At 46.3% G+C, this 27,031-nt stretch overlaps 1 protein-coding gene and 1 pseudogene across 2 annotated transcripts; one reads left to right on the forward strand and one right to left on the reverse strand.

The window, feature by feature from the left end:
* The first annotated feature begins 1,929 nt into the window (after window positions 1–1,929).
* On the forward strand, window positions 1,930–26,899 carry HDDC2 (HD domain containing 2). 2 transcript variants are annotated; one of them, XM_002714715.5, is made up of 6 exons: window positions 1,930–2,163; window positions 4,014–4,135; window positions 5,700–5,802; window positions 13,070–13,138; window positions 22,412–22,550; window positions 26,523–26,899. In XM_002714715.5, the coding sequence occupies exons 1-6, from the start codon at window positions 2,080–2,082 to the stop codon at window positions 26,618–26,620; spliced, it is 615 nt and encodes a 204-aa protein (XP_002714761.1). In that variant the 5' UTR covers window positions 1,930–2,079; the 3' UTR covers window positions 26,621–26,899. The 2 variants fall into 2 exon arrangements, with proteins under 2 accessions (XP_002714761.1, XP_069929732.1); XM_070073631.1 differs by having other exon boundaries at window positions 25,716–26,568.
* LOC127492970 (centromere protein N pseudogene) lies at window positions 11,379–12,869 on the reverse strand (annotated as a pseudogene).
* Window positions 26,900–27,031: the final 132 nt, after the last annotated feature.

The following is a 27,031-nucleotide window of genomic DNA, read 5'->3' on the forward strand; positions in this document are numbered from 1 at the left end:
GCTTAGACATAAACTGCTCAGGCTACATTGGTTGCTGGGAAAGCTGCATGTTCCACCAATCTGTCAAGGCAATACCTTGATAGAAATAAATAAATATTTTTTATTTGAAAGTCAGAATTACAAAATAAAGAGGAGAGGCAGAGAGAGAGAGAGAGAGGTTCACTCCCCAGCTGGCCACAACGGCCGGAGCTGCGTGGATCCGAAGCCAGGAGCCAGGAGCTTCTTCCAGGTCTCCCACGTGGGGGCAGGGGCCCAAGGACTTGGGCCATCTTCTACTGCTTTCCCAGGCCATAGCAGAGAGCTGGATCTGAAGTGAAGCAGCTGGGACTCAAACCGGTGCTCATATGGGGTGCCAGCACTTCAGGCCAGGGCATTAACTCACTGTGCCATTGCATTGACCCCATTAATTACTTCTTTAAAGCTAACAGAGGCTGGCTGTCTCAGGTTGGGTTCTGTACAAGCTGTTCTGTTGTATTCTGTACGAACAGCTTCTTGCTGTTATACTACTAGTTATACTACTAGTGTAGTATAACTACTAGTGTAGTATAACTAGTGTTATACTACTAGTGTAGGTGCATATACTAGTGTAGGTGAATTTTCCTAACTCCATGCCTGGTGCTGCCCATGATTGAACAGACCGTGGGGCTATGAGCAACACAATAATTAAGGACCAACACTGTCTAGTTCACAGATCCAGCAGTACTTGCGCCAAGTATATAAATGACAGGCATTTGTACTGTGAAAGAAAAAATTTAATTCCTTTTTATTCCCAATACCTTTCCACCCTTCCCCTCTCCTTGAGCCTTTCAATCTCTTTGGCTGCTCTCTATAAAAATTGGTACTGATATGTGGCTAGGCAAGGGGTCAGGGAACAATGAGCTGGAAGATTTTCTGCAGTTTGTCTCTAGCCCTGCACCCTAACTTCACCCCTTACATACCAATCCAGTACAACTGCTTTCCCATGATGCACCTGACTCCAGCACCTCGAAAATGCATGATGGACGCGTGTACACTGAGCTCCGTTTGCAGCCCGCATGGAAACTTTCCCAGAGGACATCATGACCACTGAACTCTGCCCTAGGTCCAACTCTTTTGCATCCTCAGTTAAGGCACCACCTCCTACTCCATAAACGGGCCCACCAGAGTCGGGGGCTGGCTTGCTCTCTCCTTATAGGCTAGCACAGCCCTCCCTCTCCCCTCACAGACATAGATAGTAGCCCTCTCTCTGGCATCCCTCCTCATGGGGCTTCCCACTCTCACATCTGAATGTGTACACACTCCATAAAAAATGTTGCTCTCATTTTTGTGCTGTATTTATGCACCTGCTTTGAATTCTTATCTTACACTTGGGCAAGAATAAAACAATTGGGAAAAGTATTTCCACAAAAGTCCCACTGGTTGTTGATGGAATCAAGACAGAACCGACCATCTTTGGGGAGTCAGAGATTCTTCAGCACTTGGGTGCTAGGAAGCTTCTGATTTCACCAATGGCTTGCTCTTCCTCTGAGCACACTCAGGGCTCCCTGCAAACTCTCCCAGTTCTTCCACCACTCCTAATTCCCCTCCAAAGTATTCCTGGTCCTTCTGTTACAATGTTTGTGGATCCCCCCCCCCCCCCCGAAGTAGAGTTCCTTCTCTCTTTCCCTAATTAGACAATGAGTTAGTCCTAAACAGTAAGGTTTTTGTGCAACATTGCACAGCCCTCCTCCTCCACACACACACTCGCCCCTCCCACTGGGACTGGAAAACTGGAATTCTTGAAGAAGTTTGATGGTGTGCCTGGTGGTGCCAAACACTGCCCAAGTGGCGGCCAGGGAGGCTAGCAAGGTAGAAGACTGGGCAGAAGGGCCCTAGAAAATCACAGTGAGGAATTGGAGGTGGAGGGGACAGAGGGGGACAGAGGGGATGGAGGGGAGGAGACAGAGGGGAGGAGAAGGGGGAGGAGGAAGTAGAGGAGGAAGAGGAGGAGGGCAAGGGGAGAAAGGCTTAAGAAGTAGGGAGGGGAGGAGGAAGAAGAGGGGAGGGAGGAGCTTCGGGCCGAGACCACGTGGCCTGCACCTCCTCGCCGTGATCCTCCGCATGGCTTCGGTCTCCTCCGCGGCCTTGTCGAGCCGCGGGGCCCGGCCCCTGCTGCAGTTCTTGCGGCTGGTGGGGCGGCTCAAGGTGAGCGGGCGCTGGGCCGGGAGGCTGCCGGCGGGCACCACGAGGAAGCTGCGGGCCCTCCGAGTCCCGGCGGGCTGCGGCCTGGAGCTGCCTGCGCCGTTCCCCGCCCCGCGCGGTTCCGAAAGGAAAACGTCCTCCCGCCGGGGCCGCGAGGCCTGAACCGGAGACGGCGCGGCCGGCTGCCCGGGGCCGGATCGGGGTCCAAGCCCAGCTATCGGGTGTCGGGTGTCTGGGGCCGCGAGCCCGGCCCGGCAGCCTTTCCGGAGGCTTCCACGGAGCGGCGGGCGCTCAGACTGCCCGGTCCCGCGCACAGGCCCCGCCTGCGCTCGGGTCCTCCGGGGCCGGCGCCCCGGTGTCCTGTGAGTGGTTGGGGGTGATCCCGAGCAGCTGGAGGAAGACCAGCCTCCCTCGGAGGCGGAGGGTTGAATTCTCCGCAGTTATTTCCCGAAATCACGTGATTTCCCCGCCCGGGTTTACATGCACTTTACAAGTGAAGCTTTCTGAGCTGCAGGGACCTAAGAGGCCGTGGTTTGAATCAAGGGCAGAGTCCTAAGCAATGAGAAACGCCCTAATCCCTTCTGCAGAGAGTTTGGAAGTCACAGTGTTTTCTGCTTCTGCACATGAGATTATAGGCAAAAAACCTGGACCCTTGTAATTAGGAAAAGTAGTTTTGTGTTTGTGAATAAAGCACTCATATCAGTTTCATAACTAAACCAGTAACACAGGACACTGTTGGACTTTGGTACATTTGTGAATGACTTCTCGCCATCTGGCTTTTGGAGTGCTCTTCACTAGCCGTCTCAAAAGGAAGAGAGAGGGAGCAAGCCAGGCGAGAGAGTGCTTTTCTACCCTCTGGTTCACTCCCCAAGTGACCAGAGCCTGGAACTCCATCCACTGCTCCCAAGTGAGTGGCAGGGGCCACGCACTTTGACCATCATCTGCTGCTTTCCCAGGTGCATTAGCAGGGAGCTGGGCCAGAAGCAGGATGGAAGCCCTGGAGCTCTGATGTGGGATCCTGGCGTGGTCGCAAGCAGCCAGCTGGACCACAGGGCTGGCCCCCACTGGGCGTCTCTTTAAACATTGTAGTTTTCAGGGCTGGTGCTGTGGTGCAGCGGGTTATCGCCCTGGCCTGAAGCTCCCGCTTACCATATGGGCACCGGTTCAAGCCCCGGCTGCTCCTTTTCCCATCCAGCTCTCTGCTCTGGCCTGGAAAAGCAGTGGAAGATGGCCCAAGTCCTTGGGCTGCTGCACCCGCGTGGGAGATCTGGAAGACGCTCCTGGCTCCTGGCTTCGGATCAGTGCAGCTCCAGCTGTTGTGGCCAACCGGGGAGTGAACCAATGGGATGGAAGACCTCTCTCTCTCTCTGTGTAACTCTGACTTTCAAATAAAATAAATAAGTCTTTAAAAAAATAAAAAAACATAGTAGGTTGGCTAAAATATTCAGTTTTTTTTTTTTTAACTTCTTTTTCTGGGCCGGTACTGTGGCCCAGCCTCTGCCTGGTATGCCAGCATCCTATATGGATGCCAGTTCCAGTCTTGGCTGTTCCAATTCCAATCCAGCTCTCTGCTATGGCCTGGGAAACCAGTTGAAGATGGCCCAAGTGTTTGGGTCCCTGCACCCACGTGGGAGACCCAGAAGAAGCTCCTGACTCCTGGGTTCAGATGGACCCAGCTCCAATCATTGCGGCCATCTGGGCAGTGAACCAGAGAATGGAAGACCTTTCTGTTGCTCCCCCTCTCTGCCTATAGATACCTCTCAAATAAATAAATAATCTTTTAAAAAATAGATGCAATTACTTGACAGTAACATTAAAAAAACCCAAAACTTCTTTTTCTTCATATTTATCAGAGAGTCCCACGGACTGGCTGGGTATACAGAAATGTGGAGAAGCCAGAGAGCGTATCCGATCACATGTACCGGATGGCAGTTATGGCCATGGTGACTCAAGATGACCATCTTAATAAAGACCGGTAAGCTTCATGCTGGGAGGTCCTCTCCATAATGGGTGTGCACACTTCTCATGACAGGCCTGTGTCACATTCTTGTAGGTTTGTTTATTTAAAAAAAAAAAAAATTACCAGATTGTAGAGATTCACTACGTGGGAAGAGGGAATGCTGTGTGTTCATTGCTTCAGTTGTTGTAAACTACCCTGTGTTCTGTTGGCTAATGAAAGGTGCTGCCTTGGTCTGGGGGGAGGGGACCCACACTGTATTTTTAGGCCCTTTTATGAATAGTAGCCTATTCAAGAAATAGGCTTAACCTATTTAACCTATATAGTTCCTGTCCATTTAAGAAAGGACTTTGTGGAGCTGTACTGCATATATATAGTTGAAAAAGAGGAATCTTCTCCCACTTTAGTCAATCAACAAGTGTTTAAAATGCCTTTTGAGCATAGTATAAGTGTTTATTAGCAATATAAGAAAAATCAATCCCAAATGAATTGCACAATCTGAAAGTGCAAAATAAGTTATGGTAGAAAATTAGCAGATTATTCTGCAGTAGGGTGGATTGCTCTTCCGGGTTAGTTTTATTGGGGGAGGCAGAACCTGCATTGGGTTCTAAAGGGTTGATGTAGAGGAAAGTAAAGGAATGTTCTGGAAACGAGAAGTGTATCAGTTTGACTACAGCAAATAATTGATTACAATAAGGAATCTGAGGAGTCCTCTTACTCAGCAGAGGGAATGGAACTGGGAGATTTTTAGTAAATAGTACTGGATGAAGGTGAAGTCAAATAGGGGAGAATTTAAGAATTATTTGAGATTTGAGCTGATTGAGACACTGGAGACAGAGAAACCTAAAAGGAGGCTGTTAGGCCTGGCAAGGCCTCCTTGATAGAATGTAAAGCAGACTGGCCCCCGGGGTGTTTATCTCATTAGTTGCCTTTGTTATTTTGATGATGATTATCATAATTACTGATCATTCCTCACTAATAACCATGAATGAGCAACGTGTGCCAGAAACATAAATTATCAAGTTTAATTTTCTCACCAACCTGGTAAGTATTACTAGCCCTGTTTTACAGATGGTAAAAGTAAGGGTGAAAAATTTGGACACTTAAGAAATTAAATAATTTGGCAAAAGTCATCTAGCTAATCAGTGTCGGTTGCAAGGTTCAAAACCACATCTGTCTAGCTCTACCAATGACCCTGTAAACAGCTTCATTCTCGCATCTCCCTAATAGGTTGGGGGAAATGATTGTTACAGAATTTTACATCAGTAAGTAAATGCTGCAGTCAGACTATCTCCTGGCTTGCAATCTGAATTTATGAACTGTTTGAAGTGAGATTTGAGAAATTAGCTATTAAAAAGCATTCTAACAGTTCCCTCTGTATTTTCCTGGATTGAAAACTAGCAGTTGTGGTTCAGAAGGGATGTAGGATGGTGGAATATAATTACTTTAGAAAATACTGTATTAAAGTCTTCTCTGAGGGTAGAGAAAGAAAAGTGTGTTATGTTAACTTCAAAATAGTATAGACAAGGAACTGGTAGTGAATATAATTCTGTGTAATTGTTAACATTTCTTGCTTGGTCAGATGTATCCGCCTAGCCCTGGTTCACGATATGGCAGAGTGCATCGTTGGGGACATAGCACCAGCAGATAACATCCCTAAAGAAGAAAAACATAGGCGAGAAGAGGTCAGTGGTGGCTGTTGACTGTGCAGAAGACTGCCAGGAAATCGCTGGAGCAAACCTAAGTTTGTCAGTTCCATTGCTGTAAAGGAGAACTCCGCTTGCACATCTTAGGAGTATCCCAGGAAAGGGAGGTGAGAGAAGGGTATTTGTAGAGTTGTAGAGCCTGATCTAGAGAAAGTTAAGGTGGATCTTCCAAGATAGGTAGGTAACTGGATTTGCATGGAATTGAGGACATCTTGGCTTGGGACTGGTGAGAAAAACAAGAGAGTCTTAAAGAGAGTCTTGGGTGGTTTGTAGTGATTATCTTCCAGAAGCAGGGATTTCCTAGAGTAAGCAGCAAATTGGTGTTTGCTTGTTTGCAAAAACATTTAACACAATGAGAATGTGCTGCTTGCTCCCAGTCATCTTCAACACAAGGACAGACAATGATGTTGGTTTCGGTTCCAGTTCTCATTAGTATGTGGATGTGGACAGTATGGCTTTCATTGGAACAATGGAAACAGCTTAAGTGAATTTGTAGGAATTCTATGTGTTCTTTAAGCTCTTTAGAGGGAAGTTTTGTAAATCACAAGTATAACCATTATTACTATTTAGTAAATTTTAAGTTAGTTTTTTTTAAGTTAGTGGCTATTAATTGTATTAGTAAAAAATAAGTAGCATCACTAATATTACATCAGTGTTACTGTGAGCTCTAAGCCCAGAGTCCATGGCCAAAGAGGAAGACATTTTGAAGTGGAGGCTGAAAAATCAGGAAGACTTTTTATATTGACCACTGGCTGGTTCCCAGTTCAGGGCTAAGGCAGGTGGCTTTCATTGTAGGTATTAGCGATTTTTTCTAAGTGGCTGAGTAGAGGGAGTCTACAGAGGTGACCTTTCAGGGCAAGAGGGCTTAAACTGCTGTTTTCAAAGCTCAGGAGATGGGAAAGCTCCATAGCCAAGAGGATCTTTGCCCCTTTAGAGGCAAGAACAGGGAGACAGAGAGATCGACCCTCCATCTGCTGGTTCATTCCCCCAATGGCTGCAGTGACAGGGACTGAGCCAGGCTGAAGCCAGGAGCACATAACTCCATCTGGGTCTTCCCTGTGGATGGCAGGGGCCCAGACACTTGAGCCATCTTCTGCGGCTTTCCCAACAGGGAGCTGGATCAGAAGCAGAGCACTCAGGACTCAAAACTGGCACTCTGCTATGGGATGCTGGCTTCGCAGGCGGTGGCTTAACCTGCTGTGCCACAATGCTGGCCCCAATCCATAAAGAATTAGAGTCCTAGTTTAGGAGTTCAAACCCAGTCTGAAACATGGGAACAAGGAGAATAGTGTAAGGATTGTGTTTTTCCTGCGAGAATATAGGCAGACAGAAGAATGGGGGAAAACTAAAGAAAGGTTCCTCTAAGTCTAGACCATCAGGGATATAAAGTCCCTGGGTTGGTTGGCAGAATTAATGTCAAAAAAGGAAACAGATCAAGATTCTGAGTTGCAGAAATAATTGGCACAACAACACGGTGAGTCGTGAAATGTAACGTGGAGGAGGGGAGGGTGCCTCAGTTTTGTAGCTCCGCTCAGGATGGACGGGCATTCATTCAAAGGTACCACCTGGACATAGTAGAGGCGAAGTAACGAACTCAAGCGTCAGAGGATCAGCAGAGACCAGGTGCAGGAATGTGACACAGAGGAAGACTTAAGATTTCAGACACCCTGTCCCTTCTGGGGTTGCACCACGAATCTGAGGTTTTCTCTACAGGGAAGCAAAGCTGCTGGAGTAAGCAGCAAATTGGCGTTTGCTTGTTCTATGCCTTGTTTAACACAATAGAAATGTAGGGCTGTCTCAGCCTTGTTTAACACAAGACAGAAACATCTGGAAAAGAACCAGCATTGATGTGAAGGCTCTCCAACCACTAGAGGTGAGAAAAAATCTACCACAGTCCTGACAAGGGCTGGGTGCTGGCTAGTGTCGCCCCCTGCAGGGGCCCAGAGGAGACTGGACCAGTCCAAGAGGTGCTGCTGTCTTCCTGAATGCTGCTTCCTGGCTGGGATGAAAACCTTTCTGGCATCACTAAACCCCCGGGCTGATGCCCATTCTGCTGATTCATAAGGGAGTAAGTGTCACCAGCAGAAGGGACTGGAAAAACATCTTAAAGAACCACAGGTTCTTGGGCAAGAAACCAAAGGCTTGGAGAGCACTGATCTTCCACTGCCTCTTCCTGCTATGGATCAGGATTTGGGGACAGAGAGAAAGATCTGGGAGGTGATCAATTCTCTATGCAGATGGTGTTTATGAACAAGATTTGGATGTCTGAACCATGCATTAAGATAATTAAGTGAGGCTTTCTTGGCTCGAAGTGGCACACACGTAACAAGAAGCAGGATGCATCATCTGCCAGAGGCTAGCAGACTGGATCGGCAAGATTGTAAACTGAAGTGGGAAGGAAAAGAAATACTTGATCAATTGGAAGATTGTTTTGGAGGAGAGTAGATATCAACATGAAAGAAAGAAGGAGGACACAAGAGGAATTTAGGAAGGGGGACCAAAGCAATACTTCAGTGTGATAATGCAATAATATGTAAAAATACAATTTTATATGATAACCTGAGTTGGTAGCTGATACCTGATCAGGATCACCAGATCTAGGAGGATGGAACTTGAGGTGGCACGTGAGACTCCTTTATGGAGGGAAAAGTTGTTTGAAGAACAAGTATCAGTGTGTGTCTGTCTTCAGGGGTTAACATTACTAACAGTTGGGAGGGTACAAGGAGAAGAACAGAACTTTATCATGAGGTTGAACATGGAAATATAGAGAAAATGAAAATACAGGCAACTTTTACGAAGTGCTGATCATGTGTGAGGATATGAGCACCTGACACTCAACCCTTGTAATAGTCCTGTTGGGTAGGTGCCGTTTGCAGATGAGAAACTTGGGAGACAATGAGGCTGAGTAAGTTCCTCAGAGATGCAGAACTAGTGCCAGTCCCAGTCTGGGCTTGGAGTCTGCAGTTAGGTGCTACTGCGTCAGCCTGAGCAGTGTGCATGACCAGCAGTGCTTTCTGGATGCTTGTCACAAAGCTGACACAAGGCATTTTCTAAAAGCTGCACTCAGCTCAGAACTTCAGGCAAGGGTTTGACATGCTTTGCTAACAGAGCAAGAAACTAGGGAAATTGGCACTGTAAATCTGCATGAACAGCCTGGTGAAACAGTACGGAAGTGGGGATGGCAGGGCTTACAACCAACAAGGAAGGGAAATGCAGCCGCGTGCCCTGGATTTTACTGAGGTTGATTTCAGCAGCTTCCTTTTAAAGTGTGAATATGATTATGTGGCACATGCCACCAAACAGGGAATGGACTATCTAAAAGGGCTCATCAATGAGCTTGGATCCAGAAAGTCATTGATCAGTTTCAAGAAGAGAGCAAAATTACTTGTTTGTTGTCTGTTTTTCAAAGAATGTAGGGATTTTGGTCAACAGAAAATTTGTTAGTAAAGTCAGCAATTGGATAGCTCTAAAAATTGGTTTGGTCATAGGCTGCATTCATAGAAATGCACAAGGGCCTTCAAAAACTTTACAGAAATGTGAAATTAAGAGATTTTATTTTGGGGCAAAACATTTTTGAAACCCATGCATACTTTTATCATAATACCCATTTTCGATGAACTCTTTGAAGACCCCTTTTATACATGGATTTCAAAATGTTTCACCAAAAGAAACTCATCTTTTAATTGCGCTTTTCCCACAAGCTTTCTGAGGCACCCATGCGGCATCTAGCATGAAGGAAGTGGCGATTCCTTCCTGTTCCATGTTGGTCAGACCAGGCGGAAATCACGGTGCTCAGTGCTGGATGCATCACAGCAAAGGGAATAAAATAATGCCGTGCCAAGGCCAGGCTTTTATGTTTATTTTAGATGTTTAGATTTTGATGTGCCTGTACATATTTGTCATCCAGTGGTTTCTTTTCAAACAAGAGGAATGGGCAAACTTGAAAGGTGTAGAGAAGATGATCTGGTCTATGAAGGCACCTTTTATCTGTGAAAACACAAAGTATTTTCTCAAAACATTTTGCTGAAATTTATGAACAGGATGCAAGGGACTGAAGCAAGCAACCTCAGGATACACCGAATTCCATACTACTAAGGGCAGTAGGATGCCACAGCTCAGTTATTGAACACACCATTGAAGACGGTGGTTGTACCTAGGAAAGCAGATTGTCCACACTGGCAGATATGGCTTGCTCTGGTCTCTGACGTTTCTTTTCCTCTCAGTAATAAAAACACACACATTTTCATTGCTTTTCCTGAACTCACTATTTTGTTAAGCCTTTTATGTTGCCAAAACCTAAAACCATGGTGTTTGCAAGTACTCTAACCTCTGCAGTTGGAGGAGTAAAAATGCAGTGAGGATGGTGGAAGAATTTGAAGCCCTTTGAGAAAAGGTTGTGATATTCTAGAAGGCTACTGGAGCAACTCAGATGAAGGAAGAGATGGGCAAAAGGGGAGCTCCCAGGATTTCGGATTCTAGCAATAAGTCCAGGGTACCCACCATGCTCTCGTTCTTTGATTTCTGCCTTTCTTTGGGTTTTTATTAATTCTTGGGCCTCTTTTCATGCTTTCTGTCTCCCAAACTCTGATGAGAAAATGAAAATACAGCCATTTGCACACCATGTACGATGGTGATTGTACTTGGAAGAGCAGATTGTCCACCCTGGCAAAAATGGTTTATTTTGAAGTGGCTACGGTCGATCCCATTTTTTTAATCTTCATTGTATTTTCATGGAGATGGCCTCCAAGTGGCCTGGGCTGAGTTTATAATTCAGTGTTACTTTCCCTTTCTCGCCACTCTGGTTTATTTTGAACTCAAATATGCTTGTGCTTGACATTTATGTGGGTCATATTGTGATTCATCCATGAGATGTAAAATCCTTGACCTTGCTTCTGATATTTCTTTTGTTTTTAAGTTTTCAGTATCTTTGTTCACAAATCAGGATAATAATGGTCAGTTTGAATGTTACACATGATAAAAGATTATGAAGAGCTGATTTACAACTAAACAATGATTTTATATAACTGAATCATCAAAGAGCCTCTTACAACAACAACTTCATGGGCTCAACTCTTCCATCTGAACAGACTAATTTTATGACTTTCCCAGAAGTTTGGAGTCAGGTAAAGTTTCTTGGTGTTTCTTTATGTGATCCAAGGTTTACAAGGAAATCCCTGGACACTGGCAATTGAAACCAGATATCCCCAGGGTAGAGAAGAGGCAGGAGTGGGAGAAAGGACACTGGACATGATACCCAGTAGGCTGCACCACTAGGCCTCCTTCTTGACTCAGAGCAGTGAAGTACTCAGAGTCAGGTCTGGAGCCATCGATATCCTGTGGAATCTCAAATGCCCACAACTGCCATCCCTAGCAGAACATGGGAATGAGGAAGGAATCAATCCCAGCAATTATATGAAGGTTTCTAAACTTTCAATACCAATAATTAATTTATAAAATACAAAATTATAGAAAGAAGCTACCCAACCACCCATTAACAAATACATAGGCAATAGTTGTAGTCAAGGAACTGAGGCACTTACAAAACTCCATGTATCTTAATTATCTCTAATTTTAAAATAATTCATTCCTTTGTTGGGTATGCAAGTGAGCAGTGGAGAAAGTGGTGCATCTGCAATTCTGGCTGGTGCTAGGGATTTCAATGCTTCCAAAAGGTGCGGGCTGGAGAACTTTTTTATAAGGCACCACAGTGATTCTTTGTTTCAAGCTTCCATTATGCAAATTCTAGTCGTGGTGTGAGGATAGTCTCCAAAAGTTTCTTGGGTTATTCTCTGGACTTTGTCTTTTTCTACTGAATTTTCGTGAATGATCCTTGAATCTGTGTTTATGTCCAGCCAAAGGCTCCTTTTCTGTTGAGGTGTTGTAGTGCTGTGGATTTCAAAGTTCTGACTAGACTACATGAAAGCAATAGCCTTAAGAGAGTCCAGGGATCTGCTTGTCAGGTCTATTTGTACGATCTGATGGTGTTTGCTAGTGATTGTCAGTACCTGACCCAGAAGGGGGATATTGCTCCTGAGCCTGGAGGAAGAAGTGAAGGCATAGGGCGTGTGGGAATAGTACACCATGGAAGTAGGTTTGTACTGCTTTGGCTTAGTATACTGTGCTCCCCAAGGGATTTGAATACAGACTGTATTCTCCTTGGCATCGCTGAAGCTGACCATCACATTTTTTTAATGCCTTCCGAAGAATGTTTGTAAATGAACTTTTGAACTGTTCTAAATCAAAAAGGTCAAGTTCTGCACCTGGTCCTTTACTCATCTGATACACATCCCGGATTTTCTAGTGCCGATGAACCTGAGTGCAAACGACGTCTGAAAGGGCTGCATCGCTGAGACTGGCACACTTCTCCTTACACAGCAGAACCACACTTTGAGCAAGAGATTCCTTCCTCTGCCAGAAGTTTAACATCTACAGTTGATTTTCAGACAGAAAAATTCCAGGCTTTCAGGACTGTCATCATTGCAGACATGGGGCTTTTCAAGACGATGCTCCTGATCAACTCGGCTCGTCCATCCCTGTGGCAGGGCCCGCATCTCCAGCCGTCTCACTCCCTGACATTTCTGTAATTGTCCGATAGCCTCCTCGTTTATTTTTTGCTTGAGTGTTTATGTGTGTGTCTGTCTAATGTGCTGAGACCACGAAGAAAGTACTAAGTGGAGATAATATGCAGAAATATACTTACTGATTTCACATACCATGACTGCCTTCCTTGCGAGTTAGAAATATTATCCAGTATGTCTCTGTTTATAATGTTACACCTGTGGGGGTTATTTGTAAAATTGTCAGCCTTCAGGGTTGACATTCTGTGCAGCAGGTGAAGCCACTGTTTGGGATTGCCTGTGTTCCCTGTCCACACCCCATATCAGAGTACCTGGGATTGAGTTTCACCTCTGCTTCTGATCTAGATTTCTGCTAATGTGCCTGGGAGGCAGCAGATAACGATCCAAGTACTTGCGTTCCTGCAACCCAAATGGGAGACTTGGATGGAGTTCTTGGCTGCTGGCTTTAGCCTAGCCCAGCTTGGCTGTTGCAGGCATTTGGGAAGTGAACCAGCATATGGAAGATCTCTCTCTCTGCTTCTCCTTGTCTCTCTGTCAACTCTGACTTTCAAATAAATAAGCAAAACTTAAAATTTAAAAAGGGCATGAGCCTGTTATTAGGATTTTGTAGGTTGGCTATTAACTTAGATAAATGTGAACATAATTAAAATAATGATTTGGTCTTTCAGGAAGCCATGAAGCAGATAACCCAGCTCCTGCCAGAGGACCTCAGAAAGGAGCTCTTCGAACTTTGGGAAGTACGTATATATGAAGAGTTCCTTTCCATTGACTGTGATTGAATTGGTGTGGTTCATTGATGTTTAAGTTGGTGTGCTATCTTAACAAACTATCCTAACATTCCCATCTTGCTTGATTCTGGTTCTCGCCTTGAGCTGCTGCAGAAATTTCCCATGCCTGATAGAAAGTTTTCTTTGCTCTAACGTCCTCCACTTCCTTTGTCACCCACGTGCCTAATCCACACCCTGACTCCCAGCCCCTGGATTTCCTGCTGCTTTGCCCACATCTGCCCACCTGTTTCTCATCCTTGAAAAGAGCACGCACCTGGGCAGAGTTCAGAACTAGGATCGCCTCTACCGCACCGCGTCCTTGGGCGCGTTCCCCTCACTGGGTCCGTAGCCCATCTGTAAAACCCTGGAAGGTTGCTAGGGCTGGATGTCATCCAAGCGCAGAGCTGCTGAGACGCCTGGCATGGAGCAGTGGCCCTCCCAGGCTTGCTTCCCTTCCAGCACTGCTGCTGGCCAGGGGAGGGTACCCTGGCAGGAAAGGGCAGATTAAGCCTCCCATTGCATTGTTCTCCTAGGGTTGTTTATTTGTGAAGGAAAAAAATCCCCTCCTCCAGCGACAGGTTGGTTCTCACTTCTGTGCAGTCCACACTGGTTCCTTACTCTGAGATAGTCCTGCTTCCCACTCGGCACTTCTCATATTTCATTAAAGCCCTAATTCATTCCTCCCCTCTTCAGAGCCTAGTCTCTCGTCTTCTCTTTCCACATAATCGGAATCCCACCCCCTGTCTTGCCTCTCCCCTGAGCCTCAAAGCTGGCAGAGTCCCTTTCCTGTTGCCTCTTGTGCTGGGTCAGGTTTTCCCTCATCTTGGGAGCGAGATGGGATGTGCCTGTCGTAGAAACCCTGGCCAGATCTTTGTCCTGGTAATGCCTTGTTCTACAGCAGCAGATTGTGTAGTGCACTGGCATTTCTGGGGCTTGGCTCCACTGTGGGAATAACAGCCCCTTCAAGGCAGTGGGGTGTGGTGCAGAGACCAGGGCCTTGCAGCCAGGCAGACCTGGGTTTGAATCTCAAGTCGTCTACGTGCCGTGCATGGAAGAGTTACTTGACTCCAGTTAACGCCAGTGTCTGCTCTAGAAAATAAGTGTCTTACAGGTCCACATGCCCTTATCCACAACTATGAGATTCAGAGCACTCAGAGAACCAGTTTTTGAGAGACTTAGCCCAAACTCATTTTGTAGGAAAATCATAACCAGCATGAGGCTCTTCAGTCCCCTTGGTGTGCAAGTCAAATCTCCTCTGTTGGATGAGGAAATACTCGTCCAGTAACTGAGTGCTGCTCCAGACCTTGCTAGAGGTATTCTGTAATGGTCTACATACATGTATTTTATTTTTCTAAAAGAAAATGCTGAAACCCATTGTGAACTTTTAACACCTACCGCATGGAATGATTAGGAAAGAATCAAATCTGGCAAAGTATGCATGGTATTTAGCTGGGAGCCTGGCCCAGGTGGTCTGTATTACAGGCTTTCAAGAGAACCTTTGGAACACTCTTTGTAAAATGGGAGGTAAAGGAGTGAAATTAGCTTGTGTCTCATACAAAAGGAGAAAACCAACAGGCATCAGAGCTTATGAAACTGTCCCTTGATTGTCTCTTAAGGAGGAAACACCGTTGTGATTTGAAAACATTTTATAAGAATTTGTACCCTTGTGCCACCTAATTTTATAAACATAATGGCAGTATCTATTAGATTATTTTCATTATTATTTAAGTTTATGTATTTATTTGAGTCAGTTACAGGGGCCAGTGCTGTGCCATAGTAGGTTAAGCCTCTGACTGTGGTACCAGTATCCCATATGGGCGCCAGTTCAATACCCAGTTGCTACACTTCCAATCCAGCTCCCTGCTAATGGCCTGGGAAAGCAGTAGAAGATGGCCCAAGTGCTTCAGCCCCTTCACCCATTTGGGAGACCCAGAAGAAGCTCCTGGCTCCTGGCTTCAGATTGGCCCAGTTCCGGCCATTGCCATCATTTGGGCAGTGAATCAGTGGATGGAAGACCTCTCTATCTCTCCTTTTCTCTATCTATAACTCTCTCAAATAAATAAATGAGTCTCTAAAAAGAAAGGAAGGAAGGAAGGAAGGTAGGTAGGTAGGAAGGAAGGAACAAGGAAACAGTTACAGAGAGAAGGGGAGAGACAGAGATCTTCCATCCTCTAGTTCATTCTTCACATAGCTGCAATAGCCAAGGCTGGGCCAAACTAAAGCCATGAGCCAGGAGTTTCATCCTGTCCTCCTGTATGGGGGGTAGGGGCCCAATCACTTGGGCCATCCTTTGCTGCTTTTCCCGGGCCATTAGCGGGAGCTGGATTGGAAATGGAGCTGCTTTTCCCAGGCCATTAAGCAGGGAGCTGGATTGGGAGCAGAGCAGCTGGGACATGAACCAGCACCCACATGGGATACCCATATTGCAGGAGGCAGCTTTACCTGCAAAGCCACAACATCAGCCCCTAAATTATTTTCATAGTTATCAATTACTGGCTAAAAATTTCACTGCGAACTTTACTTAAATTAATACTTAAATTAATTCTCTTGCAAAAGGAACACTACAATGGTTACTTAGAAAGACTTTGCATTTTGGATAAATGTAAAACATAGAGGATTTAATACTCTTGATAACCCCCCAAACAGGTAACTACTCCATTGTCTCATAAGCATCATTGGTTGAATTAATGAAGCTTGCTGAAGATTTCTCTTTGAAAGCAGTAGGGGAGAGTCCTTCTTTGCCTCTCTCTAGCTGTTGGTGATTATAGTCCCTGGCACTCCTTGGCTTGTAGACACATCACTTGCATCCCTCTGGTACCTGCCCCTGAGTCACCGGGTTTTAGCCATGTTGTCAATATTGTCTTAATTTCACTCTACTGGGTTAGAGCCCACTTTGATCTAGCAGGGCCATGTCTTAACTTGATCACTTCTGCCAAGACCCTGTTTCCAAATAAGGTCACATCCACAGATCACATTTGAGAGCTTCCAGGAGGACATATACATAATGATATATGTATTCTATAATTCATATCCAGTATTAGTACCGGGGCTTCAAATTTCAGGCTTCCAAGATGCAAATAATGGCTCCTCCGTTTCTTACCTGTGTGATTAACTTATTTAATTCATGTCTAAATTTCCTCATCAATACAATGGTAATAATAATAACATAAATATGTTATAGGGCCATGAGGGTTAATATATGTAAAACTCTGTGAATACCACCTGGCATATAGTATGCCTTATTTTTCTCCATCTCCAACCCACACATCCTGGCATTCATTTAAGAAAATATAATGATCATTCTGTACCCATGGAACCTAGAATAGTACTAGTTCCACAGAAAATGCCAGTTGATTGAGTTTTGAGATTTTAGTCCCTGACAGCTATTCACCACTATAAATGCCATAAATCATCCCAAAGGGTGGCATCTTTTTTAAATGATTAAATAGTCTTGAATATAGTTTATCTCTCACCCTGGTGTGAAATCACATTTCAAGAATCCCAAGAGGAAACATTTTCTCCTTTATTTTTCTGAAAGTATCACAGAAAGCTATCTGCCTTAACACCGGAGTTTTGATGAAAAGACAGTTCTGAGCCTGGAGGCACAAGGGGTGCTGCTCCCCCTCAATGCTGAATGCCTGGGACACCGCCCCTGCCCTTGGATTGATTTTCTCTCTACTTTGTCAGAAGTTCATTTTCTCTACGATGTAGTTGAGTTAAAGGCTAATTAAAAATGTCTGCCCTGTCTGACCCTCAAAGTATGAGAGCGCGTTTGATGTTGAGCCATGGGAGGATCCCAGGACCCTGGCAGGAGAGCCACTGGGAGGTGGGAGAGCAGAGGTATACACAAGGTAGACTCGGTACACAGTAACACTTCGTTCTAGCAAAGGGAGGGCCTTTGGGATCATCCTGTTTTCCTCCCGGATTCTTCTTTTTCAGTCTTCTGTTTTGAGGACCTGGAGTTCACATCTCCTTCTTGCTTTGACTCCTTCCGGTGCCAGAGCCCAGTCGGAGTCGGTAGCCATTTGTCATTTGCAGTCCTCCGTGGAGGCTGTGCGGCACTGGTGTCAGGACCCTCCGCACCTTGGGACCTGGAGTCGCTGCCCGTAATGGCCTTGGCTCTGCTGAGCCTCACGGCTACCAGTCACCACCCAGTGGCCCCACGTCGGCTGTCCATTCCTCTCTTCAAGCATCTGCCTTGCCACCGCCCCCTGACTTGGCAGCAGATAATCTTCCCTCTTTCTTCACTAAGAAATCAGAGGCTGAGGATAGCCTCGTACGTGTGTCCACATAGTCCTCTTTTCAGTGCCTCCTGGATCCTGCGTTTCCTCACTTCCCTTCACAACCAGATGGGTACAGACCTGGTTGCATGCCTGACTGCTTCCCCGTGTGACTGACAGCTTCACCATGCACTGTTCTTGGGACTATCACAGACAGCCTGTGTGTGATTGGATTCAGCAAGCCCATCTGTGCCCACCTGCCACCTGACCCCTCGGCTGCATCTGAAGCGCTGCTACCCCTTAGCTCCCTTCGGTCTTTTTTTTTCTTCCCCTCTTCCGGCAGTTCCATTTGAAGTGTTCCTCCTCTTCCGCCCATCTTCATACCGCATGTGCCCCTCGCAGGACCGAGTCCTGGCTACCTGCTCTTCTCTCCACACCCCTGTCATGCTTCACTGGTCAGGCACTGATGACCTCCTATGTCTCCTGAAAAGTTCTCAGCTGCAGACTCATCACTCAGCAGCCTCATCAACAGCTCCATCAGAATAGCCATAGGAACCTCAGTGCAACAGGTTCATGGCCATGCTTGTTATCGTCATCATTTCATTATTTTAGAAACCTTTTTATTGAAAAATAAAACACTCAAAACCATGCAAAAACTACTGTATAGCATACTGAGTTATTGCAAGATGAATATGCATGTAACTACCACCCAGCTCAAGATTTGGGACTTTGTCACTCAATCCAGAAGCCTTTCCCATCCAAACAAGTGACCACTACCCTGATGTTTATAGTGTTCATTTGAATGACTTTATGCTTTTGTCATTCATACATTCATCCTTAGGTGTTTTAATTTAATCTTTCCCATTTGTTAAAGCTGAAAATGTCTTCTAAGTCTCCCTTAATCCAGGTTCCCTTTCCTTTTCTTACAAATTATCTGTTGAAGAATCCAGAGCATTTGGCTTCTACTACTTTGCCCTGGTCTGGGTTTTGCCAGTTGAGCACGCCTGGTGCAGGTAGTGTCCCTCAGTCCTCTTACTTCATGCAGGTTGGCAGCTGCATCCAGAGGCTGGTTGAGATTCAGGTTGGATCCCTCAGGCAAACTTTGGAGGGTGGCTTTTAGGTTCTAATCCTCTGGTGTTATAAAATGGGGATGTTCTAATATTTGGCTTTAATTTCATGTAGTAGCTGAAACAATGTTATGCTTCCCCTTTGTCTACTCCGTGGTAGCAGTTCATATAGGAAAGGTCGGCTAAATAGGCTTGACACTGAGACCGCAGAGGTGGACCTTTCCAGCCCCATCTTAAACATGTTCTATCCAGGTCGGCTCTGTTTTCTGGTTTGCTTAGTTTTAAAGGGGAAGTGGTATTTCAGAGCCACAATAGGAGCTCAGTGTTCATACTACAGAGAGAAGAAGGGAAAGAGAGAAAAGGAAAGAAAGGGAGAGAGAGAGAAAAACACCCTGTGAGTTCACACTGCTATTTCCGGTACCCTTTCTCCCACACCAGGAATGCTGGTTATGTGGTACACAGATGATGCTAGCCCAAAATATTTTATGTTCATTTGCTTTATCCTTCCTTAGACACGTCCCTGTCTCAGAAGAGCAGTTTATACACCACCGTCATCAATTCTGATGACTGAAAACAGCTTAAAATTTATTTTACCTACGCTATCTCCATGGTGTGTCTTTTAAAAAATAGTTGTTCTATATTTGCATACCCCAAACATTGAAGCGCTATTGTAACCTCTGCTTTTTTACGTCTGATGTAGTTATTCTGCCACAGTAACTAAAGTTGTTACCGCAGGTTCTCACGTCATTCTCAGACTTGTCTGTAGTAGGTTTTTCAAGAAGGGCACATAGGATAATTACCCCCTGAATTCTTGCATGTTATTTATAGTTTCTCTGTGTTTTTATACTTGAAGGTCAGATTAGCGAATTCACACGGGCAGAACTCTCTCTCCTGTAAGCTGCTTGGGCTCCTCCATGGCTGCAGTGGGCAGGATCTTCCCCAGCATCAGTCACCTGCAGGCTCTTCAGAATCTTTATTCTCTGGCCCATCAGACACTCTGAGCTCCTCCATGCTTCTTCCCACACAGGCGTTGCTCGCACGCAGGGCTTACGACTGGAGGTGATTGGTCCCCACTTACATATATTTTGAAGTTCATGGAAATGTCATGCTCCTTGATCTTGTTGTAAATGGTTTTGCTCTGTCAGTTTTTTGCTTGTTTTTTTTTTCTTTTGCCCCTTATTTTGCCATCTGCTTAGTTACTCAAGCCAGAAACTAGTAAGTCATTTTCATCTTTGCCTTTCATTCGTTTTCTCTTAAAATTTGTTTTAATTTATTTTCATTTTATAAGAAAGACAAGCAGGCAGGCGTAGATATCTTCCATCCCCTGGTTCACTCCTCAAATGCCCACAGCAGCCAGAGCTGGGCTAGACTGATGCTAGAAGTTCAGGACTCAGTCCAAGTCTACCATGTGGGTTGGCAGGCTGCCAGGAATTGAGCCATCGTCTGCTGCCTCCCAGACATTAGCAGGGAGCTGGATCAGAAGCAGAGGAGCCAAACTTAAACCAGGGACTCTGATATGCGTTGTGGGCATATTAACTGCTGCATCAAACACCTGCCCCTCATTCACTTTGATATTTTATTTTTATTTTTGAAATAGAGATAGAGCTCCCATCTGCTTTTTAACTCCTCAAATGCCTGCAATGGTTGGGGTAAGACAAGGTTGAAGATGGGAGCTGAGAACTCAAACTCTTCCACTGGCCAGGGACCCAATTATTTGAGCCATCACCTGCTGCCTCTCAGGGTCTGCATTAGCAGGAAGCTGGAGTCAGGCACTGAAACCTGGTATCTACCCCAGGTGCTCTAATCTGGGAGTCGTGTGTCTTAACCAGCATCTTAATCACATCTGCCAAACATCTGCCCCCAACTTGCATATTTTAGTTCACTTCTCGCTTGATGTTTCTTAAATGCCCCTATATCCTCCCATCTTCACTGCTATGATCTTGACCAAGTCTTATAAAGTGTCTGCTAGTGCCAGCAAAGTCTCGGGACCCGATTCCCTCGCTTCCGTTGTAGCTGTGATCCATGTTGCAGTTGGTGTCATCTTTGTGACTTGGAAATCTCAACATGAGTCCTGCTGCCTGAACCCCTTCAGTGCTGCCCAGCAGCTGAGGGGAAGTTGCGGCACCGGAGCAGGAACCGCAGGCCTGTCGGGAGCTGGCTCCTGCCTCCGTCTTCAGCCTCTTCTCTCTGCTCTTGCCTCCTGCAATACTCAGGGTCCTTTACGGTCATTTCTTCACGTGCCACCTGCCCTCACCGCAGAGGCTTGGTCTGCAGTATTCTCCTTGCACTGCCTCTACTGGAAAATAAAATTGGAGACCCCCTCTACCATTACTTTGTGTGGAAAAAACTCCAACAGTTTACATTGTTTTAAGTACATCTGTAAGTTTACCAGGATTTGTAAAATGTATTTCCTAATTGTCTTGAAATCTTTTTCTCACTTTCAGTTTTCAACAGAAAAAAAAAATTCTAGACTGCTGTGCTTTGAGTACTCCATTTCCTTTGTTAAATTCATGAACTTGCATTTTTCAAATGTAAATATATAACCACGACTGAATGAGCACTTAAATGCAATTATTTTAAGTGCCTTTGAGATGAAACAAAGTGTATTTGTTTTCATATTGAAATGGTTCCCCTGCATAGTATTCAGCTGTGTCAGATCCAAATAGCTGCCTTTGTATGAGTAGGCATCTAATAAAAACCCAGAAAGCTCTCAGTGATTCCTGCCACGACACCCTGCCCAAGAATATGACATCTTTATGATCTGAACACATCTAGGGTAGAATTACAAAGTACCGGGAGACCTGATTTATTTATTTTATTTGAAAGTCAGAGTTAGAGAGAGAGAGGTCTTCTGTCCACTGGTTACCTCCCCAAATAGCTGCAGTGGTCTGAGCTAGTGATACCAAAGCCAGGAGTCTGGAACTCCATCTGTGTCTCCCATGTGGGTGCAGGGGACCAAGCACTTGGGACATCTGCTGCTGCTTTCCCAGGCCATTAGCAGGGAGCTGGATCAGAAGTGAAGACGCCAAGGCTTGAGCTGGTGTTCGTGTGGGATGCCGGGTTGCAGGCAGCATCTTAACCCACTGTGCCTCAATGTCAGCCCTCAGCACTTAAGTCTTAATAGAAGAGTGGCTCTATAAGGTATGTGTTAGAATTTGTGGTTGTGTGATGTAGCTCACAGCTCCTGACTTTGGCTTGGCCCAGCCCCAGCCATGCAGTCATCTGAGTAGTGAACCGGCAGGTGGAAGATTTCTCTGTCTCTGTCTCTGTCTCTCTCTCTCTCTACCTCTCCCTCTCTATATAACCGACTTTGAAGTAAATAAATAATTTTAAAGAAAAGAAGAATGATTGAGACTGGCGCCATGGCTCACTTAGTTAATCCTCCACCTGTGGCGCCAGCATCCCATATGGGCACCAGGTTCTAGTCCCGGTTGCTCCTCTTCCAGTCCAGCTCTCTGCTGTGGCCTGGGATAGCAGTGGAGGATGGCCCAAGTGCTTGGGCCCTGTACCTGCATGGGAGACCAGGAAGAAGCTCCTGGCTCCTGGCTTTGGATCGGCACAGCGCGCCAGCTGTAGCGGCCCTTTGGGGAGTGAACCAACGGAAGGAAGACCTTTCTCTCTGTCTCTCTCTCTCTCACTGTCTATGACTCTACCTGTCAAATAATAATAATAAAAAAAGAAGAATGATCTTGAGGTGAAGACAGGCTGTTCATCACAAACAAAAGAGCTTGGTAGTCGCTAAGGTGAGCAAATGAGACCAAGGCGCCCAGTGGAGTGGGTGGAGTGGTGCACACATCCTTCGTGCCTGTGGTCCTGGTGCTGAGCTGTGAGGTCACAGAAGCAAGTCTGTACAGAATGTGCTTTTAGCTGTGACTGTGCCTTCGGGTACGAACAGAGTCAGAATTCTGCGGGAATCCAGTACCCCATCACGCTGCTCTGATCGTCCCCCTCCTTAGGAGTATGAGACCCAAGCCAGCGCAGAAGCTAAATTCGTGAAGCAGCTGGACCAGTGTGAGATGATTCTTCAGGCATCTGAATACGAAGATCTGGAGAACAAACCCGGGAGACTGCAAGACTTCTACGATTCCACAGCAGGTACTTAACACTGTTTTCAACAAGAACCCCTCGTAGTGTGGTTGACTTAGTTCAGTGACTAATGTTATGTTAGGAAAACCTGCTTCTGTGAGCCCCTGGGCAGTCTCCATTTCCTTCTCTGAAAATTGGGGATCATAATACTCAGTGGGTTTTTTTTTTTTAAGATTGATTTTATTTATTTGAAAGACAGAGTTACAGAGAGAGGTAGAGACACACACACACACACACACACACACACACACAGGTCTTCCGTCTGCTGGTTCAATCCCTAAATGGCCTCAATGGTTGGAGCTGAGCCAGTCCAAAGCCAGGAGCTTCTTTGGGGCCACCCACATGGGTGCAGGAGCCCAAGCACTTGGAGCATCTTCCAGTGCTTTCCAAGGCGCATTAGCAGGGACTTGAACTGGCAACCATATGGGATGCCAGTGCTGCAGGCTGGGGCTTTAACCCTCTGTGCCACAGCAGTGGTCTCAAGTCCAGGGTTGGTTCAGCTCTGTTTCCATGGCCCCTGAGAGCACTTGGCGATATCTGACCTCTCACATGGCCTCACCAGAGGAAGGCCCTAGCTTATACTCTGTGCCCTGAGATGTGATTTGCATGAGAACGACCTTGATTCACTTTCTTTTCTCTTTCTCCAGCTCCACTGCCCCTGCCCTAGATAAAGCCCTCGTGGTTTCTGGGTTGTCCTGTTGCTATAACCTCTGCCCGGGGGTTTTTGAGTTCTTTCTGCAAGACTCACTGTTCGTCCTCCTTTGTAGAGAGAAGTCTCAGCACATGTTTATTTTTAATACTCTTGTGGCTTTTCTTTCTCTAAAGAAATAAAACCCTGTTGCTTCTGAGTGGCCTAAAAAGCCTTGGAGTCTAAGGCCACCCACCTCTCTTGTCTCCTTTCCTATTCCTCCCCGTCAGAATGCAGTGTTCCCTTCCTTGTGCTCAGTCTGCACTGTGTCTGGAGCTTGCCGCTCTCTCCCAGTCTGGCTTGCATTCCACTTCATGATGTGCCTTGTGGGTTCTCTCCCCAAGCCTCTACTTGTTTACCCTCACCATAGTAAGCCGCTGAAAGGCCCTAATGCAGGCAGTCCTCCGAAAATGTTAACTTCAGTTAACTAGAACAATGTTAGAAACCAGAGGTCAGCAGAGCGGGGCTTGCTGCCTGGTTGCTTGAGTGACGTTTTATTGAGCTGTAGCCACACCCGTTCTTTGTGCATGGGCTGTGCTGCTTTTGTGCTGTGACAGCAGAACTGGGTTACTGCAGAGAATGTGTAGCCCAAATAACCCAGTATTGACTCGCTGGCTCCTTGCAGACCAGGTCTATCTCACTAAAATAGAAGTCACGTTTATGTGCTTCTTTGTTTGTGTTTGACACACTGGTAGCTTCGCTTGCAATACACTCACAGTGAAAAATAGGAAGTGGAAACTGAGAATGAATACTAGAAAAATCAACACAAGTGTGAGCTGGAAGAGTCTCCGAGTTTATACTGAGGAAGAGACTGGAACCCAGAAAGGGTTGTGAGGTGACAGTGCGGCTGGGGGGAGACCGGTGCACTGCTTCTATTAAAAAATTTATACATAAAAAGTATGTCAGAGCTTTGCGAAATACCTTTTTCAATTACCTCAATGACTCATGCTTGGAGAAAGGTTTAACCAAGTTGAAGACCTACGTAGACTGTGCCTGTTTATGAGAATTTCGAAGGGGACCTGACAGTTCTAGTTCAACGACAGAGTTTTGTCTAACTCACTTCACAGCTGTTTTTCTGTCTTTGTGCTCTGAAACTTTGTGTGCTGAAGAGCAGCACAGAGGCCCTGCCTGGTGGGGCTGCACCAGGGCAGGGAGGGAGATGAGTCTGGAAAAGTGACTCGTGGGCCCAGGCACTGGCAGCTGGCAGGCCTGTGTCAGACCTTGCTTTGTGCCCTGAGGGAGACTGGGAACCCTGGGAGGACATGGCGCCCAGGAGCAGTGTGGTCTGATTTGTGTTGGGAAAGGCATGTGGGCTGGAAGCAGAGACTACTGCAGTGACCAAGCCGGAAATGATGGTGGTTTGAACCAGGGTGGCAGTGGGAAAGGGAATAAGGAATGGCCAGGTGCTGATCAGTTCTGAATAAGGGTTCTCAGGACTTGCTGAGGGATTGCATGTGGGGCATCTGAGAGAGGAGTCCCAAGGACTGTGGCTGAGCTCCTAGAAGAGTGGAGTTGTGACCAGACTGGGGGCCGGTGAGGGAAGAGAATCAGGGGTCTGAGAAGCCAAGGGAAGAAGGTGTTTCAAGAAGGAGAGAGTAACCATCAGATTTATCAACATGGAGGCAATGGGTGCTCCCTGTCAGAGCAGTCTCAATGAAATAGTGGTAGCAGAAGCCTAATTGAGGGTGTAGAAGAATTCGGAAAGGCCCAGGTGTTTGGTGCAGTGTTTAAGATGCTGCTTGGGACACCTCCTTGCATATGAGAATGCCTGGGTTCAAGCCCACCTCTGCTTCCTGTTCCAGCTTCCTGCCAGTGCCTACCCTGAAAGGAAGCAGGTGATGACTCAAGTCATTGAGTCCCTGCTACCCACATGAGAGGCCAGGATTGAATGCCAGGCTCCTGGCTTCAGCGTGACCCAGCCTTAGCTGTTTTAGAAGTTGGAGAAAGAACCATCAGATAGAAGATCTGTTTATGTGTCTCTCTTTCTGTGTGTCTCTCTGCCTTTGAAATGACTCGGCAAATATATATACATATATATATATTTATTATTATTATTATTAAAAGGAATGAGAGTTACAGTAAAACTCTCCTTTTGAAAATTTACTTATAGAGGAGTAGACAAGCAGAGTAAGCCAAAGCGAGATGCATGGTCAAAGGAAGGCTTGTTTGCTTGTAAGATGGGAGATAAAAACGAGCGTGTTTCTATGTGAATGACAACAGTCAAGGGGCAAGAACTGCTGGGGTGGAACCTGATGCACAGTGCGCAGTGGGGAACGGCCTTGGCAGCAGGGACAGCTCATCCTTACCACGTCGTTGCCAGTGACGGATCCCAGGGGTGCCTGCGGGAGGACGTGGCTGCCGCCCAGGAGCAGAGGATTCTTCTGGGAGAGGAGTTCATGGCCAGGCTCTCAGAAGGGTCATTGGAGAGAGCACTGAAGCCCAGCATTAGGGAGGGTGGCACTGAAGCAGACACTGTCATTTTGCAGGCAAGAGTGGCCTCCAGTGCTGTTAGTGATGGCAACCTGGAAGGACAGAGAGTGGTGTGATCTACAGGATGACCTCTGCCCTGTGGGGCTGAGGACAGCTTGGAAGCAGCAGCCAGGAGCCTAGGAGGACAGGCCCAGGTCCATGGAAAGGTTTGTGTGAGACAGCTGGGCCATAGGGAAGCCATGTGCTCAGGGCAAGCAAGGGAAAGGACTGTTCAGAGAAGACGTGGAGGGTGGAGAATGAGTGGAAGAGAATTTAATTCAGAAGGAACAGTAAGCAACCACTGGTGCAGGCAGGAAACGACAGTGGGGAGGAGATGCTGCCAGGGTTCGACAGTCCCCTGTGTTAGCCACCACCTTCCTGTTGTAACCTGGAGCTTGGTGGCTATGCAGGGCAGGAGTCTGGGGAGAGCTGCAGACTCTGACGACAGCACACGTCAGCCAGCAGAAGTGTCTGTAAGAGAGATGTCTGCTTTCTTGTTTACATCCTGCCTAGCCTGGAAGCCCTGGTCCTACTGGCAGTCCCCCTTGATGAATTGCAGGTGCAGAATGGGCCGAGCTTCTCTGCCTAACTGACGATTCTTTGTCTGAGTCTCACCCTTACATTCTCCCGGAGTGGCACCTGCAGTGACAGTGGATAAAACTCCGAGTAGTCCTCTTTGGCCCCTTACAGGACCTGGGATCCTTTGCTTTGGAGTGAAGTATGCAGACCAGCTCAGAGAGAAAAGCATGTGCTAAACCCTGGGAGCCAGCTGGGGGAATGAACGCATTCTCTTGTCAATATGGTGATGTCTTTTTGCTTTGCAGGAAAATTCACTCACCCTGAGATTGTCCAACTTGTTTCTGAACTTGAGGCAGAAAGAAACGCGAACATAGCTGCAGCTGACAGTGAGCTGCCCCCCTAAGATGCTCTCCACATGGCCGCCCTCCTGAGACAGACTTGTAGTTTTCCATTTCATGGGATTGTGTTTTGCCAGTGTTGCTGTGTTGATTTCCTCCATCGCAAGCCCACATATTTTCAGTTGTCTGGACATCAGCAGGAAATGTGATGTGATTTGGGCACTCAAAGTAGCCTCAGAAGAGAAAGTGGCCATGAAAACACGCTGCCTGCCTGAAGACTGGATGGACAGTGCTGTTTTAATAGACTAACTAAATAAATAATAAATACCTAAAACTTCGCAGTATTTATTGGGGATTTTAAGTCATCTTATTCTGACTACCTCCCTGAAGGCCCAAGTGATAGAAAATTTAATTATGATTGCTGTTTAGAATATGGAGCTTAGTGATAAGGATCCAGAAAGGAATGTTAGTAATGC

The sequence above is a fragment of the Oryctolagus cuniculus genome, chromosome 5 (genome assembly GCF_964237555.1).
Source record: "Oryctolagus cuniculus chromosome 5, mOryCun1.1, whole genome shotgun sequence".
In the NCBI taxonomy this organism is placed as follows: Eukaryota; Metazoa; Chordata; class Mammalia; order Lagomorpha; family Leporidae; genus Oryctolagus; species Oryctolagus cuniculus.